Genomic DNA, 19428 nt, shown 5'->3' with positions numbered 1-19428 from the left:
AAAGTGCTGGGTTTTATTCCCAAAGTTTGCTTAGAAGTTAATGAGATGCAGAGAAACGTTTAAAATACTGCAAAAATTTTAATCATGCACATATAATACAGAAGTATTTTCCTTTAATAGACACTGTCAATATCTTACTTAACGGGAAATAACTAAAATGTTAGGCAAACAGCCCAGCAGGTAAATGTTTACTATTTATCTTGTAGATCATATACTCTTTCTTCAAAATCTCCACATATTCTTGACATGCTTTCGAAACCAGACCTTGATTTAGACTTCACTCGTCCATCGAGCCTATGAGAATCTGTAGGGCTGACTGAAGTTCAGTAGTAGCTGGAAAGAAAATGAAAGAATTAGATTCTTTACTTAAATTACTTCAAAGGTAACTGAATGTCAGTTTATTTTTTAGGAAAAGCTGAGACTTTTCTAAGTTTTAAGAAGAATGAAAAATACCTATATACGATTACAACACAAAATACAAGATTACTACTCTAGACTTTTTGCCCATGGTTGCATGTTGAATTAACTGCTCTTGTGGCTAAGGATCAGAGCGCCTGGTTTTCTCATTCTTCATTCATTTACTCAGCAACCATGTGCTAAGGCACTGTGACAAGCACTGGATTCACAAGATGAAGATGACAGAGTCCACCCTGAAAGATCTTGTACCATAAACTGGAAAAATAGATGAACAGGCAATTTCGGTACAGAGACATAAATGCCATGTCAGGTATAAAAGAGGGCACAGTTGGAACACTCAGAAGGGACGTCCAGCTTTGTGTCAATACTGTCTGCTCTTTGGTGGCCGTGATATGTAAGCAGATACCTGAAGGAGGAGGAGAAAGTGTGGGAGGGAGAGGCAAGAAGCAAACACAAAGAGCAGAGGCAGGAAGGGCACCCGCGGAGCTGGACGCAGTCTGACCAGTCGCTGGAGCAAAGGGGCAGAGCAGGGGAGTAAAGAGATACGGCTGAAGACTTTGGCAAGGGCCAAATCGATGTGGGTGTTTTTCTTCCAAGCTAAGGAATTTGGGATTTTTCCTGAGGGCAAAAGGTTAACCAGTGACAAAGTGAATGACAGGAAATTTAATTGTCATCCACCAGGTGACAGCTACATGAACTGTGATTGCTCGAGTCTGGGTTTTTGGCCTCAGTCACTACCAGAAACTCAAGAAGCTGATGAGCTCCATGCTTTCTGAGAACAGGTCTGTGCGCAGGTGACAGGCCCACGGGGACAGCAGGAGAGGAAGGGCACAGCCAGAAATAGAGAACACAGACTTCTCGAGATTTTCTTTTAAAGCTATGGATCATGAGGAATAAGTATATTTATCATTATGAATGAAATTAAGCTTTCACATTTTTCACTAGATATGTGTAAGAAAAACATTTAACATAGTATCTGTTATTCAAACAATAGAAAGATGTGCCGTTTATTGTTTACAGTGTAGTTCGGAAATCAACGTCTAACTTTAATTCCGAAATGTTGGCAACATATCTTCTTTTAATTCTGTAGCTATATTAATCATCGACTTCTTCTGCATCTGAAATAAACATTAAAAATAATATTTGACTTAAGTTAAACAAGAAACACTATCATAGGAATGACAGCTAGCTTATGAAATGTGGCCTTTAAATAATACTTTTAGAGACTTGACCTAACTTGGGGATTGCTTAAATAGAAAAATAATCACATGAATAAAATAAAATAAATTCCTACTTACTTTGATTTTAGATAGTAGAGAACATACATATGTAAGGCTATTTAGATTCACCTGATGAAAAGCACAGTAAATACTGCCCTGTCAGATACACATTATTTCAGAGGGCGATGCCTGATCTTAGGAGCACAAAGAGTTTCAACAATTCATGTTACACACTGAATGCATTACGTTGCAGTTCTTGGAAAAATTACCCTTTATAAAAGTTTAGCTTTTTTAACGTTAATGGATTTTTCCTTAAAATGAGCTTTCCATTCCTACACTTTGAGAAAATAAGATTTTAAGGTCTGTTCTATGCTAATGTTTTTAGCACAGAATCGTAGATACATAAAATGAAGAAAGGGGTTCTGTTATAATGTCAAGCGAAAATTCTACTGGCAAACAAGTTAAATGTATTTTGCTCTCTGTAGATGACTAAAATATTTATGTCAGAAAATCTGCTTGAAAAGAAAAGGAGAGACTAGCGCCAGTTTTCAAAGTTGGTTTCTGAGTCACAACTTCCTAGAGTTAGAAACAAGGAAAACAACACCTAATTCTTTAACTGTAACTTTCTTTCCGTTCTAGAAACTAGGGCCAACTTTTTGAAACTTGACTTAATTTGTTACGTATTTAATTAGGAAATGTGTGGGGACACTTCAGACTTCAAGTGTCCTCATCTAGAGTGTTCTTTTAAAAATCTTTCTTATAAAAGTCACCCGCTCACTAAACAGGGTCTAAAATAGTACATGAACACAACAAACACTGTGGTGATAACAGCGACACGAGAGCCGAGGCCTTTGTAAATGTTAGGTGCAAAGACAAGATTTTTGGCTACCGTTTGCCAATATTTTCAGAGCCCGTTTTCCATAACATTGTCTGACAAGAGCATTCTAGAGAGGCCTTATGCCATCAACAACGTGACAACAGTGCCAGGCGGGTCCCGTGAAGTGAAAAACGCCTAGCAGATGAAGGGAGAAGCCTTTACTGAAATAAATTCATATAACCATTAATAAACACTATGTAAAATGTAGACCACACTTTTACATGAGTTGAATGTAAGATTACTATCTTTTCCTCTGCAAAGCTATTTTCCTAAATAGGTACTTCTTCTGGGACCTATATGTTTATTTCTAGGTGAGGACCCCCATGTCCAGATGGTGGAAGTGGTCTGAAGTCCAACATTAATAAGGAGAAGGCACCTGCGGTTTTACTTGAACTTTTCCATTTAACAAAAACACAGAAAGGTGAGAAAATCATACACAGGAAGACAATGTACCAGCAAGATTTAATTCTAATGATTTTTAATTAGGAGGATTCTCTCGTAACTGGCAGTTTGCAGACTATATCCCATCGAAATGGAAGGTCCCACTGGGGACACTGCAGGATTGAGGTCAAAACTGAGGTCACAGGCTGGAAGATAATGCTGCCCTCTCTTTCCGAGATCAATTTGATAAAAACACACTTGCCAACGCGTATACACACACGTTCATTTCCGAAGTGAATATATTTTCAGATTATTGATACTTTGAAGTTCAAACTTGGTATCATTCTTACTTTAAATGTTATAAAAATAAGTACAATTCCAGAAATGTAATAAAACCAAGTCATTTAACCACTCTGATTCATTATCCTGTTGTAAATAGGTTAACGTATGAAGGAAATGACACTTGTTAGTTTGTAACTATTAAATACATGTATTTTGCTGCAGAGAAAAGCAATTGAGAAAGAATTTGTTGATCAAGGAGCTCAAAAGTTGAAAGAAAAAGAACTGGAAGAAGTTGAGTGATTGTCTTTCAAAAGATAACGTGCGTCCTCATTTGTCCATTCAGACAAAATGAAATGAGGGCAGGAGGGAGTCCACAGAGCAGAGAACTGATACCAGAAACAAGGTTATTAAACTCTGCCTCCACCTTATGAGAAGTGAGCTTAACTACTGTGATAGTTTGATTAGAATTAAAATTCAGAGTGGACGTGCCCTGCCTTGGAAGCCTACTTTTAAAAGAAACGTGACCAGATACGGCTGAGATGCAGTGTCATGTAAAAAGTTAAAGTCTTAGGAATATTAATCGTTTTAGCTCTGGTGCACTGGTATAATCCCATTTAGAGAAAGGGCTGCTAAACTGAATGGACATTTGAGAAATTTAAAAATTAGTTAAATAAATCATTAGAAAATGTTTCCAAGTGTCAGTAATACACCAAAAGTCCAAAATCAATCAGTGTAAAATTTAGTCTTCCTATTTAAAATAGATTTGAAGGACATTTATTAACTATTGTGGCCATGCTTCATGTTAGGCACACCAATACTTAAAAACTCTTGAACATACAAAAATCTTTAAAACAGAGAAATTTTGCCTGTTATAATATTGTCTGGAATCAACTTTTAAGTTTTTCAGTTCTCAGAAAAAATTCTATGTGCAAGAAGATCTAACAGTGATGTATCTGCTCAGGCTAATTTTAACTTTTTGTATTTTATAGTAATATAATTAAATAACACAATTGAGTAAAACTGTAAAATTGCTTCTGACATGTAGGACAAAACATCCCAGAAATAAACTAGAATGTGAAATCTGAGGGTAAAAATTAGCAAAACAGATACGGGGTCCATCTGTTACCGCTACAACGATGTCAAGGGACAAGGCTATACTTCATGCAGCAGTAAGAGAGGCAATAAACCCAAGAGTCATGAACTGGAAAACACTTGCTTCGACAACCAGCACGACTGAAATCACAGACTTAGAGCAACACTTCTGTCAAGTTAGAAAAAAATGCGGAGTAAGCTGGAACGTCACAGTAGGAACAGTCCAAAATGTTAAAACCTTGCAAATAAGGGAGAATGTTAAAGTCAATCCCAATGCCATTTTTAACATTTTGCTTTCTAGAACCATAGCTGAAAAGCTGTGCAAGTCTGTTGTTTTGTTAAGCCCCATGCAAAAACCCTTCCTGTCATTAAAATGACAGTATGTTCACACCTCTCATCACGTTACTTTCTGTTTTCCCAGCAGAAATAATTACGTCCCTAGCGATTCCAGAAGGCACCTTCTTTCTCTGAGTCTGACTAAGAAATCTGTAAGCAGTAACTGTACAGTAGCTCCTGTGAGGCGCCCGGCAGCGCTGAGGAAGCCGTGTCTCTGCACCTGGACAGAGCGGGGCCTGTTAACCTCCCTGCTGAATCTAGCATGATTCGGCCCCACGGCCCCACAGAAGAACTACGTGTACCTTGGAACTACAACGCTGAGTTTCAAATAAATTATTTTCCAGTGTACCTAGATGTACTAAAAAATAGACACCTCTTTCCTCCAAAAACATTAAAGGAAGGAACTGTCCTCAGGAGCTTTCTCTTGCATTGCTTTTGCACTCACACTCACCATCATCCTGTAAAGTGACACAATGGCGATTTTTTGGTGACAACTAATGAAAACATTTCGAGTTTGCTTCATGCTTAGCCACTGACAGAAGTGTTAGCCAAGCATTTTTTTTTTAACACCACGCACTCTGGTTTCATGACACTGAAGCACTTTGACTCAATTTACCCACAACACTGTCTACGAAACCTGAGCTTTTTTCTTCTTCGATTTATTATGACATGAAGCCAAGTGAGAAGAAACAGGTTGAGACCTCACTTAACAAGGGCCTGTGCTACCTTTCTCTGCATCAAGAAGATCATGAAAACACCATCAAACCATAAACCAACGCGCACCGCTTTAAATGGCTATTTTAACAACGATACACAATGAAAACTGGTTGTAATTTAAAGACTCCCTACCGTTGCCACCTCGGTATTCCTACAGGTGAGGGCAAGACAGACATAAGTGAACTTCATTTTAAAAATTTAAATATTTGCTATACTTGACTACATATTTAGAAATGTTCTACAACTGCTCAGTAAGACATTGTATAACAATTAAAATAATGCTGTAAGTAAAATAGCAATTAAGGATGCACTCTTACAGAAGAAAATGATAAAAATTTTAAACTTAAAAACAACTTAATGTTTTTAGTGTTACAAGTTTACTGAATTCATAAAAAGAATTTCTCTTGGATTCCTTTTAAAAAAAAACATCTGTATGTGGTTAAGTATCTCGGTGCCAATCATTTACTTATGCTTAGGGGCAGAAAAACTGGGGTGCAGCAAAACTTGAAAATTACTATGAACCAATGCCAAACCGAAATCAATCAGAAACTAAGCCAAGCACTGGAAAGTGTATCTCTAGTTATTAGGCAATAATACTTAATTTCTAAAATAGAATTTAAAATGGAGCTTTTGAAGAAATTTACAACTTGTCAGTGTAGTTGCATTGATTGAATAAAGTTAATGACAGGTATCTTGAAAATTACAAGTCCAGGGACTTTAAAAAATTATAAAATTCCTGTCTCCTTTCTTTATTAGCACAATTAATTCTGGCTTTTACTTAGTGTGCAGAAGTCAAATAAACAACTCAGAATTTCATCAAATTAAAAACAAGAATTATATCAGAAATCTGAGACCCAAGGGAAAAAAGATAATATAACTAACCGTGAACAAGTGACCGCTCATGCTAGTTGAAGGGTCTGAAAAATTCCTGAAGTTCCTTCTTCGAGGAACATTCCTTTTGGGCTCTACACTAGTACTGGAACTTTCAGCAGAAGGCGGTCCGTCAACAGGCCTTGCAGGAACAAAGCCGAGGAAAGAACTGTCGTGCTGTTTCTCCAGCTGCAGTTTAGTGTTCATCTCTGCCAGCCTCTCATTAGCCCTGCGGGGATTGCAAAACACACATTTCATTCATTTCATTTTCTTCCTAAGTGATGTGTATTTTTAAAGTTGCTATCATAGTAAACAGATTGTCCCATTAAACTGTGTTTTGACACCAAAAAATATGTCAGCGCAGACCTACTGTAAACAATTACAGTTTAAACCTGTCCTAAAGAAGGATGTACGTGCCTGGGGGGGGGGCTTAACTAACAAGTACTTCAAAGTGGGGACAGTCAGAGATGGAGATGCCCCCACAGAGGATCCCCACTGCCTTCTGCACTGGCTGCATCTAGACATACTCAGCCTCAGTAAACCAGTTTAGAAATAAAAAATAAACCATCCCTCAAAGCCATTTTCAAGCATTTGCTTTCACCCCCCTTATATACACATTTCACTCACTACCTGGGAGAAATTAAGCATGTAGCACTGAGGAACACTTTAGAGCCACCACCTCTGGGGGGGCACCAGGTGGCACAGTCCACAGTGGGAAAGAACCACGACAGCGCCAGGGGCAATTTCAAGTGTCCCCCAATTTCCCAAAGCTCACTTTGTTACTTTGCTTTTACCAGAGGCCTACATCAACACCTGTTTTCCATAACCAAAAAAATCTCAAGCGGATTTTCACTTTTATGAAAAAAAAAAGCAAAAAGCCAGAATAGCACTGGGTGCTTGTTTTAGCCCAAGCCATCAGAGGGGCAACAAGCTCCCCGAGCAGCGAGAGGGGCCCCACCGAGCTCCTTCCCCAGAACCACACTCAGTATCCCGGCATCACGCCGCCACGGCTTTGGACTGTGTCTGTGAGCACCTGTGCTTTATGCATATTTATTTTATGCATCCACCAGCAAGATGTGTCCTAAGGTAACTGCCTCTCTGCTTTACACCGACAACTTCCATAGAAACACTCTACTTTCAGATAGCGGGGAGACTGTAGCTTATAACACTGCTATTCAGGCAGGGGAGGTGGGACCTGCCCTTTCTGTCTTCCACACACCCCCTCGGGCAGGCCACCATATTCTTTTTAGCCACTTTGTGAACCACTATACTGCCCTACACCCCATGTTAATTTCCCCCTCTTTCCCAAGCATGCCTTTACGTACAGGAGACAAACTTAGAAGGATACAGTACTTCGTCTCAGTGTGCCCACTAGTGGTGACACCAAATATCACAATCAAGAAAGTAAATTCGCTAAACACCAGAATGGGGCCCCATGGGTTTCAGTTGTACTCTTCTAAAACACAGTTAATTTTAAACTCATTAACATTTCTGTTTCTGGGAATTCCAGCTAGAAATTTTGTCATAATATGGCTGTCTAACTTACAAAGTTTGCAAAACCCCTAGCTTAAAGACTAGATCAGGTTAAATATATGCAAATACAAAAAATAAAGTCATGTAAAAGCAACAAAAGGCAGTGAGATGCAAACTGCCCTGGACTGACATTTTAAAGGAGAGTTCATTTACTAACACCATTTCCCAAAATTACTCTATCTCGTTAGCTTTCACTTGCTACTCACCTCATGAACTTTGCTCAATAAAAATTATGCCTAAGAGGCAAATTAATGACCTAAATTATTTCCTATAATTCTACGTTTTGACTTACGAGTTTAGTTGACTTGCCAATGACATTCTATTTTCTAGCTCTTCCAGGTACAGTTGTCTGTATTTTTCCAATACTTTTTCATTAGAATCGAACGGAAAAGTTTTACTTTTCAGTTCAGTTTCCAGATCTTTAACTTTGTATTCCATTTGACTTCCTGAAGCACGTTTATCCTCTCTTAATGAGTTTTCTTGAGATGCTGCTTGTGCCTAGAACAAATTAAAAGGATACAATTTTAAAAATACTTATAACCTGAGTAATTACAGTATATTTGTTCCTTTTACTTTTGAGTCAGTGATTCAGAGAGCAATTTTAAGTGTGAAAAAAAAGCTGAACTTTAAAATACTTATCATCAATGTCAAGTGAATTAAATCTGAATTATGAAATTAAAGTTGAATCACTCTTATATTAGTACTCGTGTAATGTGATAGTTTAAAGAATGATAGGATCAATTTAAAATTTTAAAAATTGAACAATACAACCAAAGAGTAATCCAAGAGTGTGGCACAGCATTTACATCACAATATATTCTTTTCCTCCTAGTAGTCTTGATTTACAACAATCGGTCTTAAAATGATTCTCTAGTGACAATTGTTCTGGAAGATCAATTTAATGATAGCAGTGATGGAAACTGAATTATTTAAAGGGAGTAACAAATGCGGCCTTCCTTCCAGAAATCTACAAAACAAACTGCTATATGGGAAGTAGAGGAAACACATAAAACGTACACATCCAAACTGTAATTCTCAGCAAAGTGAGTTAGAGCACGTTACAGATCAATGCTGCACCTGTAAAAACTGGATGATTTCTTTCAATTTTTCTGCTACATCCTGTCTTGCTCTCGCTTCAGTCTCCCGGTTGTACTGCACGACTTGACTGAGTTCTTTCAATTTTTCTACTACATCCCGTCTTGCTTGCTCTTCAGTCTCCCGTTTTGTACTGTTCTACTGGACTGCGTTCCACTGTGTTCATTTCGAGGCGACGTTGGAGGCTTACTATTCCTTCTTCCAACTTCTTCTTCTCCTCCTCCAGTGTGCCAGATTTCTTTTACAATTCTTTTATAGATAATAACTCCTTTAGAAAAAGTTGAGTTTCTGCACTCACATGGAGAAGTACTGAAGATTTAGATTCCACTTTTGTTGGAAGATCAGCATTCTGCATGAAGAAGATAACACTCTTTGGTAATGAGGTTAGCAGACCGAGAACAGCCTAACTCTAACCCAGCATCAAAAGTTGAAATAAATTCAGTTACAATAAAATGGTATCTGCCTTGTGGAATGGAGAAACTCAAATTACCCAGAAAATCAAGAAAAAGAGTCACAAAAATATACTGTTTACTGTCATCATCTTTGTTATACATTTGTACTTGATTTTATACTCTTTTATTTTTCTGTAGTTGCTTCATGTCTTTCCTACATAAAATGACTATAAGGCACGTCTTAGTAGAAACTCTCTTGCCCCTTCCTCCCCCAAGTCTTAACTCTCCATGATTTTTAAAGTTTTAGGGAGATCATATTGAGTTACTTAGGGCTGAATTAATAAGTGTCTCCCAAAACAAGACTTTGAAAAAAAATGCAATTAGTACATCTTACAAATATGGGTTCTAATGCCATAAGCCTTTCTCTGAACTACAAATATTTTATGCTAGTTTGAATTGCATTCCAAGGAGCAATGAATGATTCGCAGAGTTAAGGAGAAATCCATCTCCTAGTGTAGTGGTTTAGTAAGGTGATCCATACATTTTTCTAAACAAACAAACAAACAAAAAAGCCTTAATTCTCGTAATCCTCTGTGGCTCTCCGCAAAACAGGAGAACATACTCAACAAAAACAAACAAAAAAACTTGCTGGAATTTCAGTGACACTGACTAGGGAAGAACTACTTTCCTTCAGATAGAAGGATTATTTGGTAAGACAAGGCAGGCAGAGGTGGTGGTTGTAAAACATCTCTACAAATTCCTTGACTACTTCCCCTATGAAATTCCCTCCCCTGAAGTATGTACTGACCTCAGTCAACTGGTTTCTAGGGGACAGAATGTGGGGGCACTGCTGTGTCATTTCTAAGGCTAAATAGCTTCTGACTTTCACTCCGTAGGGATGCTCACCCTTAGGACCCAGCCACCACGTTGTGAAGCCCAGGCCACCTACTGAGTCTTTGTACATGCAGCTGTCCCAGCTGATGACCCCAGGGAATGTCCTTAACCAAAGCCAGCTCCAACTTCCAGATGTGGGCATGAACAAGCCTTTAGATTATTCTAGTGCCCGCTTGATGCCAAGTGGAGAAGAAATGAGCTGGCTCCACTGAGCCTTGTCTAAACACAGGTTTGTGAACCAAGCAAATGCTGTTTTGAGTCAACAGGCTTTGAGGCTGGTTATTATATAAATTATTAGCAATAAATAACTGGCACAGATACTGATATTAAAAATGGGGCACAGTCATTGAAAAAGAACCCAAAATGTGGGGATGCCTTTGAACCTGGAGGTAGGTGAAACCTGAACAGATGTAGAGAAGAGTAAGAGTGAAAATCCAAAGTGTCCACAAGACTGTTAGTGGAAGCCTGAGGGCCCTTGAAGGGCTGAGAGTGAAGGCTTCTAGGCCAGGGAAGAAAATGACACTGAAACCGGAGGAAACGGGACTCTTGCTACCGAACAGCTGAAAGTAAAACTGACCAGAGAAATAAGCTAAAACAAACAAACAAACAGATTCTTAAATATAAAGGAACTAGGACTCACTGGGTTCAAGTATCTGTATCCCATTTAAAGCATCTCCATGTGCCCAACTGTCACATAATGGGTAAGCAGAGAAATGGCTTCTGGGCTAAGATCAAATCTAGGCTGCTGCCAGGAAAACAGTCTAAAGATGAAGCCAAGACTTTGTTAAGACCTTGGAAAGATTTAAGGTGCTGCCTCAAATTCCTTTAAAGATCTTAAAAGCGTAAGAATTTTAAAGGCATGGTCCCACAACAGCTTCACAGGAAGCCCAAGGTGAAGACTTTATCTCAAAAAGACGTGAGAGTAGCTTTTCCAGTGGCATGAACCCCAATAAAATTCACAGGAAACTCAAAGTTTTAAAGAGAACTGTGGTAGCAAAAACACTGCTTGCTCGCTTGGACTGAAAGAGACAAAGACAGTGTAAAATGGGAAGAGGCCTTTGGGTTTTTCTTAGAAGGTCTACGAGGAGGAAGCTGGCTTGAGAGAACTACTCAGCTCTGCAAACACAGGTCACTGCTCATGAAAGGGACAGAGCAAAGAGCTCAGAGAGGGCAGCGAAGGAGAATCCCTCCCAGGGTTAGGACTAAGTCCGAATCAAAGAGCCAGCATCAGGCTGCATTTCAGAACTGCCACGGGCCAGTGTGCCTCCCATCTTCCATCTGTGAGTGAGGGAGTCCTTAGCAGTTCAGCAGAATGTCGGGTGTGTGGCGGTAAATAACCCGTGTCTCCTTATCCTCAAGCCTCAGCACTGAGAGGAGTGTACCCAAGAGGCTGTATTCCAGAAACCATGCCCAGGAACCTCACCCCACCTGAATCTGGTGAAGATGGTAAAGTAAGACCCTGGACTGGAGCCTGAGCCTAACACCACAGCGACCGAGACCTGCTCGGGGACTGAGTGGGGATAAGTGTATTTCTCATATGGAAGCAGCAAGGAAACATTGTGGCTAATGAGTAGATCATGCTGGTTTTTGAATGTCTCCATAAATTTTCAAAATTAATTCCATAAAAAAGGTAGAATATGGGCCAACCTTAAGTGCCCTGCTCCTAAAGAACAGCAAACGGTGAAAGGGGCACCGAGTGAACTGAAGGGCAGGTTTGAAATGGCAGTTCAGCTTCTGCCTCGCTCTTAACCCTGGAACCCAGTCTCACGAGGGCAAGCTCAGGCCACAAAGACAGCTTAGGTGTTCCAGGGGAGGTGGTCCACCTGCCTGCCCCACCAAAGCCACAGCCCACCGCCAACATCAACCATCAGACATCAATGGATGAACCTTCAAGTGATTCCAGCCCCCCGCCTTTCAGCTGCCCCACCTGAAGCTGAGAGGAACAGGGGCCGGCTGTCTTGGCCACACTTTTCCTAAGAGCAGGTTGTGAACAAAATAAATGCCTATTTAAGCCACTCAACTTTGGGGAGTTTGTTAGGGAAAAACAGAAAAACAGGAAAGTGGATGAAAAAGATAGTAAGAAATGTAACTTGAATATAGTAGAAACTGGTCTCCTATAAAGTGGAAAGTAACAAATGTTGAGATTAACTTATTCATGACAAAGTGCTGATGAGAAGTAGCAGATAGCTGAAAGACCTAAGAACTAGTGAGAAGGAAGGTACTTCAGAGTTCCCTCCAATTACAGCTTCTTACAAATAGGCATGTATTTCACAATTTCCCCTCAACTTTGAGGATAAGGAAGATGGGTAAGCAAGGAGACATAGGATTTGAAGTCTAATAACTGAAGAACAACTAGAAAGAGTCAGTTTACCAAAATCAGCCTTTTTACCTCATTTCAATTAACTGAACTTCTAAGACACAGGCAGCTTTGAGAACTTATTAATCTAGCACTCTTCATTTTGCTTTCCTCAGAGAGAAAATAAAATATTATGGAACCATAAATGTAGTGTCCTTTGGCAGTATTTAAATTAAATACAATTTTTCCTTTACCTTACTTAAAAGCTTGTTGGTAAGGGAAGGTAAGACTGTCTCAGCTTTATGTTATAGCACAATGCTTCTCCATATCACACAGATTGGCTTTGAACTTTTGAAATTCAAATTACTGATCTGTTATCCGTTTCTGATAAACCGATTGAATATTATCTAATTTTTCACAGCTGTACTCTTGAAAAATTTTCCTTGGATGGGATGAAATATTTATTTCATTAATTACATATTAAGCTAGAGAATACAGCTAAGCATCTCCCTTTTTAAGTAAAAGGAGGTAGACACAGGGAGCTGAGAATGCAGGATCTACACCAAGAACAAGATCGGCACCAGTGTTACACACAGGAACCAAGCCAAAAGAGGACTTCATCATGAACCATGAGATGATGGATTAGAGAGGCTTCCAAAGAGGAAGGTTGAACTAATCTTCTCCAGGCTTAATCTTTTGCCTCAAGATAGTGAAATCTATGGATGAGTCTATGAATTATAATGAGTGCAACATAATGAAGTCTACTGCAGACTAAGTCAGCAGATCCCGTGACCATGATTTGACGAAAAGTGGAGTGAAGTGGGAGGTACTGGGTGAGAAACTAAAGGTCTGAATTGGGGGGGGAGGAATGGACTTTATCTTTGCAAGCCTACTTTCTGTCATGTCACAGAGTCAGCAAGGCATAAGCTGGCCACAGGCCCCTTTAGGAAGCAGCAAATCTCCACAGAAGTAGTTACAGACATCCCACAACACTGACTTTTTATTACTATGTAAAACAACTCGTAATATGCAAGATGACTTGGAAACAGGTCTCATAACATATGAATTGGTACTGGCAAAAAACAGACATAGATCAACACATCACCACTGAGAATCTAAAAGAAACTCTCACATTTACGGTCAGTTGACTTTCAATACTAGTGTCAAATAACTGAATGAGACATTAATAGTCTTTTTAACAAATGGTACTGGGACAACTGGATATCCACATGCAAAAGAACAAAATTCGACCTCTACCTCATACAATATATATAAAACTAACTCAAAATCAAAGAGCTGAATCTACAAAATTCTTAGAAGAAAACACACGTGTGTGTCTTCATGACTGGACCTGGCACTCGTTTCTTAGGTAGGACAGTAAAAACAGAAGTAGATTAACTGAACTTCATCAATGTTAAAAGCTTCTACTCTTCAAAAGACAACATCAAGAAGGTAAGAAGGCAAGCTCCTGAGCAGGAGAAAACACTTGAAAATCCTACATCTGATCAAAGACTTGCACCCAGGATACAAAAAGAACTCTTACAATTCAATCATAAAAAGACAATCCAATTTTAAAACGGGCAAAAACCTGAACAGACAGGTCTTCAAAGAAGATACACAAATGGATAAGCACATGAAAAGACCCCCAACATTCTCAGTCATCAGAAAAATGCAAACCAAAACCATAATGAGATGCCAGTTCACACCTACCAGGAGAGCTAATGATCAGTGCTGACAGGAATGCATACAAATTGGGAGAATTACACACTTTGGATAAAAATGTTAAATGGTGCAGCCACTCTGGAAAACACTATGGCAGTTCCTCAAAAGGTTAAACAGAGTTACCATATGACCCATATGACAGCATTTCCATTCTTAAGTATATTCCCCAAAGAAATGAAAACATGTTTACACCAAAACTTGGACAGAAATGTTCACAGCAGCATTATTAACAAGAGCCAAAAAGCAGAGGCAACCCAAAGGTCCATCAACTGATGGATGGATAAACGGTTTAGCCCCACAACCGAGTACTGTTTGACAATAAACAGAAATGGAAATACTGACAAACGCTGTAACATGGATGAACCTTGAAGACGTTTTGTCAAATGAAAAAAGCGAATCATGAAGGACCACACAGCATGTGATTCCACTCACGTGAAACACCCAGAATAGGCACATCTATAGAGACACAAGTCAGCCTGGTGGCTGCCGGGGGCTGAAGGGGACGGAGGCTGGGGGTGATGGCCAAGGGATGCAGGCTTTCTTTTTGGGGTGATGGGAATGTTCTAAAATTGATTGTGGTGACAGCTGCACATCTCTGAATATACCAGGAGATACTAACTATGCATCCTAAATGGGTGAATTACATGATACGTGAATTTTTTTTTTTTTTTTGGTGGGAGGAAGTAATTAGGTTTTACTTATTTATTTTTAGAGGAGGTACAGGGGATCGAACCCAGGACCTTGTGTACGCTAAGCATGCACTCTACCACTTAAGTTATGCAATCCCCCCTATAATATGTGAATTATATCTCAATAAAGTTAAAAAAAATCCAAAGGCAGGATCTAGACAATTTTCTTAATTCTCTATTTTGGGTGTACATTCATGATCTGAACTTCTCCATGCTTTCACGACATATGTAAAATGAAGAGAAAATGAAGGTGATACCTAACTCCAACTGGTTTGTATAATGACCTTTCTGCACAAGTTACTCTGAAATCCATGAAATAAATACACACAGATTCTATATCCATTGACAAAAGTGAAGATGCGACATGACAATTTTCTGGAACATGCCATGCAACATTATCCTCTGATTTTATCTAGCTTGCCTTATTGTGGTGAGAGATCACTAAAAAAATACTGTTCAATAGGAAAAAAAGTTAACTTCTGTGAGGAAAGATGTGTAACTCTCAAATTCTCTAAGGGAAAATATTATAAGAAAAAAACATATAAAGAAATGGCAGAATGAAAGTCAAAGTTTAAGGAAAATGTGCATCATAAAGATAATAAAAGTGTAATTATAATGAAGATACAAAAGAAAGCTGTCCCTGAAAAGCTAGTGTCCTGCAACACTCTGCGCTGCACATTCACGGCTGACGTGCTGAATTTCATACATACTGGGTTCGCAGTTTCATGTGATTTCCTCTCTGAATCCTGTCTCTCGTTTTCTGAATCAGTCTGATGATGTGCTGTCACCTCCAGGGAAGCTTCCAACATGGACATTTTCTTTTGGGTGTCAGTCAGCTCTTGTTGAAGCTGTCTCATACAGGCCTAAAAAGATAACTCTGTTACTGATTTTTAAGTCACCTTATCATTAAGTTATGTTAATAATACATAACTCCAACATATGGATTTTGAGAACTATCCCCACAGACATCAATTCACCTTCTTTTCCTCATAGGTACACATTCCTGTTTACAGAATTTCATTAAAGATACAGAAGGCATGACCCTCCTGCTTTATTGACAGTTAAGTTAACTTAGACAATGGATGCAGCCCCACCAGCCATTCTCTGCCCCTCCCAGGAAATGGCCAAGCTTTACCCCCACTGAAGTCTCAAACAGAAACAGGTGTGTGGGTGGGATGAGTGGTGGTAAATTCCACACTGTGGAACATTCTCCCTCTTTCTCATTAGAGGCTTAAGTTCAGAGTTCTTCACATAGTCAATCTGGTGTTTAAATTCTTCCAATAGACTCCTATCTCACAATAAAAATGAGGTTATTCCAATGGCCTTTGGGGACCTGAGACAACCTGGCCTCCCCTGCCTCCTGGACTGCAGCTCCTAAAGCTCCCCCCACCCCTCCCACTCATTCCCTTCCTGCCACTCAGGAATCTGGCTGCTCCTCCTCAGTCTGAAAAGGGGACCCCAATGCCAAACTCGTACACCACAGAGCGCTCCAGTTCCTCTCTACTGGACAAACTTAGACCCAAATGACTAACTGAGCCTCGAAATGAGAATTGTGAGCACATTATTTGAAAAAATATTCAAAGTAAATTATAAATAGAACAGGGGAGACTAAGTCAAACACAGTTTTGCTAAAATTTACATTTGTCCCAAATTATGACTGAATGAAAAGTAGATGCCTTTTAGGAGTGGAGAGGTCATGACAATGCATGATTTGAGATGGAAATATTTCTAAATTTAATTCCAATTGACATGAATAAAAATAAAATTATATCAACTAAAAATACATGAAAAGCAACTGAACGAAAAGTACTGCAAGATACAGCATTTACACATCAGTTCATCTGGGAAATCTGGATTTGACTGTCAAGGTAATCCACACAATTGAATCTCTTCTTTTTTTTTTTTTTGTTCACACAATTGAATCTTAATTTCAAAATACTCATTTTAGGTCTGAGCATTTCATTTATCTGCTTCATCATGATACTAAAATGTGGTGACAGAACGATTAAAATGACTTGGGCACTGTAAGAGTAAACTACTAAGACCTGCCGGTATCTATCAACAACTTATAGCTTAATCTCTCAATTTCAAGTGACACAGCATCTTTACTCAAAGTAAAGCACCTCTCAGGTCTAATTCTTGTTTGCTGGATACAAGATATACTTTTAGGCTGCTTTACAGTGTATATATTTATAGCCCACACATTTCTTATATTCAACTAGTTTGAACATTCAGCTTTCATCAGATACTACTTTGAATTTTCTCTTAGGAAGTCTGAAAATTAGCTCCCTTTCTGGGTACTTACTTTCATTTCTGCTCTGTCAGTTACATACTGATACAGTCTGTCCTTTAAACACTTGTATTCATTGACTAATTCCTTGTTTCCTTCCTCCAGCATCAGAACTCGTTTGCTCATGGCTTCAAGTCTTCCCATGTGATCCGGAAACGCCTCTGGTATATTAAGTATTGTCTTTTTCCTTTTGGCCTCATTTTGAGCAACTTCCAGTTGCTGTCGAAGCAACATGTTTTCACTTTCTAGTTCACGTACTCTCTCTTCCAAGAATTCCTGCTTTCCAATGTATTTGTTGACTTCCCCTTGTTTGCTCTGAGACAAGGATTCAGTTTCTTTCTTTGAACACTGGGCTTGGCCTCGGTCTCTATGCACACATTGTAATACCAACGTCGTTGGTCTAAGAGCATATCTCCTGGGATGGAGCTCAATTTCTTGGCCACGGATTTGACTTTCAGCTTCAGGAAGTTGCTGAGGAAGCACCTCGCAGTTATCTTCTGGGTCAGGCAGCTCAAAATCCATTGTGTCCTGTAAGTGAAACCCCTCATCTCTTACTCTTTGAACTGTACTCAATAAACTGACATATCATCATTTCCTTTGAAGTGAAAGAATAATCTCTAAGTTTATACAACAAAAAGTTTGCAATAACTGGGTATCCAACTGGAAGAACTTAAGGTGGATACAAATCTCAAACTTTAAACAAGCAGAAATCCCCAAAAGTTCAAAAACTTAATTAAAGACAGTGAATCCACAAAAGTAAAAAAGAAACCACAAAAGGATGTTTAAGAAGCTCAGAACTGGGAAGGCCTTTCTTTCTCTGAAATACAACAAACCCAAGAGGCTTAAAAAATGAGTAAATCTGACTACACTTAAAAATTATATCTGACATCTAACCTTTACAGCTACCCCCAAAGTAAGAGCCTTAGCTCGGTATATATTTGGACAGGTTAAATTTCTGAAAAAAAATTTTTCCTGAGAATATTCCATAAATATTCTCCCTTTCTAACATTTTTAGAGCGAGTTATAAGAATTACATCTACGGATAAGTGATAAATCTAAGCACTGTACTAAGCACGTATACAAACATCAGTTAACTCAGTTAGCTGTGACAATTCTGGAATAAAGGGTTAAAAGCACAAGCAAGCTGCACAGTTTCCACCAGGGCTTCTGACTCTCTTGACTGTTACACCAAACCAAAGCTACTTCTCTAGGATAAATATATAAACACAAGAGAAGCCTTCTATTTCCCTAATGGTGAATACACTGAAGGTAATGGAGGTCAAATTTACAGAGCTCTTCTTAGAAAATCAGGAGACTATTTGCTTCTGCAATAATTTTTATTTTTTCTTCATGGTGTTTATAACAGTGATGGATGTGAAATAGTAGGGAAATACAGTGAACTGTTTCATTAAAAATAAAATACTGATCAATAAATTATCACTAAGTATAGGTTATGGCATGTCTGTCACTATATTCAAAAGCTCCTTGTACTGAAATCGGATACCACATGGAGCAGAGCGTTACTTTTTATCACACATAGGAGAATGACACCCAAACTACGCTTTCTGAACTGGCTATACTTTTTCCTCCTTACCATCAGTGGAAATGATAAAGTAACTTCTCCATTCATCTATCAAAGGAGTGGGATCACTGCCAGAAACTAGAATGCCTGCTGTTACTAGCAACAGTTTTGAGATAATGGGAAGTACATCAATTCCTATGGGAAATATGAACAGCCTCTCCTTGGATGAGGCCATTGTGAATGTCACTATTTCACTGTTGCAGGCAAATGGATTTGAATTCAAAATATTGCTTTACCCAATGAACCAGAAATGAAACTCCCAGAAAATATAGTTACATATATAGGCTTTTAAAACCCTCTATACTTTCTGTACCTATAGTATTGGTTTTTAAACTATGTAAGTATACAAATTCATACACACACACATGTTTGAAGATGACTAAAGAAAATAACTCAGCATTCACTTTCTTAATAGCCTTTTCTGCCTCCTTTTGTTGGGAAAGATGATGGGCCAGGATTTCATCTTGTATTACTCTGGCATTCTGCTCTCGAGAAAGTTGTCTCTGAGCATCATTTCGCTCTTCTAACACCTGGAGATATATTTCATTAGGTTTTGGGTTTTATACCATGAAAAACAGTAAAAAAAAAAGCTTAGGAGGGGAATCTTTAAAAAAATTTTTTTTAAACTGTTAAAAAGAAGTAGCCTTTTTAAGCACAGGGATCTTTAATGCACATAAGTAACTCAAATTCTAATATATATGACAGCTAAATTTATCACAGAGCAAAAACACAAGGGATGTAGT

At 38.7% G+C, this 19428-nt stretch overlaps 1 protein-coding gene and 1 long non-coding RNA gene across 10 annotated transcripts in view; one reads left to right on the top strand and one right to left on the bottom strand.

Moving 5' to 3' along the window:
• Nucleotides 1–58: 58 nt before the first annotated feature.
• LOC102543461 (ankyrin repeat domain-containing protein 26-like) overlaps nucleotides 59–19428 on the bottom strand; it is a 66453-nt gene continuing 47083 nt past the window's right edge. For 5 of the 9 annotated variants that reach the window (XM_072942638.1, XM_072942639.1, XM_072942630.1 and 2 more), the window contains 6 exons: nucleotides 17119–17631; nucleotides 15524–15676; nucleotides 8803–9169; nucleotides 8018–8223; nucleotides 6205–6421; nucleotides 94–1535 (listed from right to left, as the gene is read on the bottom strand). In XM_072942638.1, coding sequence (XP_072798739.1) covers nucleotides 9062–9169; nucleotides 15524–15676; nucleotides 17119–17631 — 774 coding nt within the window. In that variant the 3' untranslated portion in view covers nucleotides 94–1535; nucleotides 6205–6421; nucleotides 8018–8223; nucleotides 8803–9061. Of the gene's footprint in view, nucleotides 1536–6204; nucleotides 6422–8017; nucleotides 8224–8742; nucleotides 9170–15523; nucleotides 15677–17118; nucleotides 17632–19428 lie in introns of all 9 variants that reach the window. The other 4 variants (XM_072942633.1, XM_072942634.1, XM_072942631.1 and 1 more) reach the window with 4 other exon arrangements.
• On the top strand, nucleotides 1053–5018 carry LOC140687064 (uncharacterized). The gene is made up of 3 exons (XR_012061113.1): nucleotides 1053–1199; nucleotides 2826–2935; nucleotides 4694–5018. It is a non-coding gene; the product is annotated as an uncharacterized lncRNA (long non-coding RNA).

Source organism: Vicugna pacos, chromosome 18 (genome assembly GCF_048564905.1).
Source record: "Vicugna pacos chromosome 18, VicPac4, whole genome shotgun sequence".
Taxonomy (NCBI): Eukaryota; Metazoa; Chordata; class Mammalia; order Artiodactyla; family Camelidae; genus Vicugna; species Vicugna pacos.
This window is presented reverse-complemented; position numbering and strand designations above follow the sequence as displayed.